Source organism: Penaeus monodon, chromosome 21, assembly GCF_015228065.2.
Source record: "Penaeus monodon isolate SGIC_2016 chromosome 21, NSTDA_Pmon_1, whole genome shotgun sequence".
NCBI classification, from domain to species: Eukaryota; Metazoa; Arthropoda; class Malacostraca; order Decapoda; family Penaeidae; genus Penaeus; species Penaeus monodon.
The window spans coordinates 28,598,145-28,598,557 of record NC_051406.1 but is presented as its reverse complement, the minus strand read 5'-3'; the positions used below and the strand labels follow the sequence as shown (position 1 = coordinate 28,598,557).

The 413-nt window shown below is 38.7% G+C and overlaps 1 protein-coding gene across 2 annotated transcripts in view; it reads right to left on the bottom strand.

The window, feature by feature from the left end:
- The window catches only part of LOC119586411 (rho guanine nucleotide exchange factor 7-like), a gene marked incomplete at both ends in the record, with an annotated part of 85,656 nt that overhangs the window by 64,246 nt on the left and 20,997 nt on the right, over positions 1-413 (bottom strand). For both annotated transcript variants that reach the window (XM_037935133.1, XM_037935134.1), the window contains 1 exon segment: positions 72-164. In XM_037935133.1, the coding sequence (XP_037791061.1) occupies positions 72-164 (93 nt within the window).

The following is a 413-nucleotide window of genomic DNA, read 5'->3' as shown; positions in this document are numbered from 1 at the left end:
GGCAACATTGGGTTAAGAATCCAGTCAAATCATGGTAATAGTAAACACCACAATATCATTTTAATTCTCACCTTTCCCCCTGCACAGCGCTGCATCCTTGAAGGTGATTCGGTGTTACTTGTGATGCTAGTCACACTGGACTGACGTGGCACTAAGGATGTGCTCTGTTAGAAATTACCTGATATTATATATCAAGGATTACTTGATAAACAAAAAAAAGTATGCGAGATTCCTTTTCCAAATAAAGAATAAAACCAATATAACATCATCATTTAACCCACTGGATCCTGATGACATGACCATCATTCAATTTATCCTCTTATAGCCGGGCATGACCTATAGCAATCATGAAAAACCAACTCATCTTGATGGGTACAGCAATAGGCGAGAAGTGAGAAGCTACGAAGTATGAC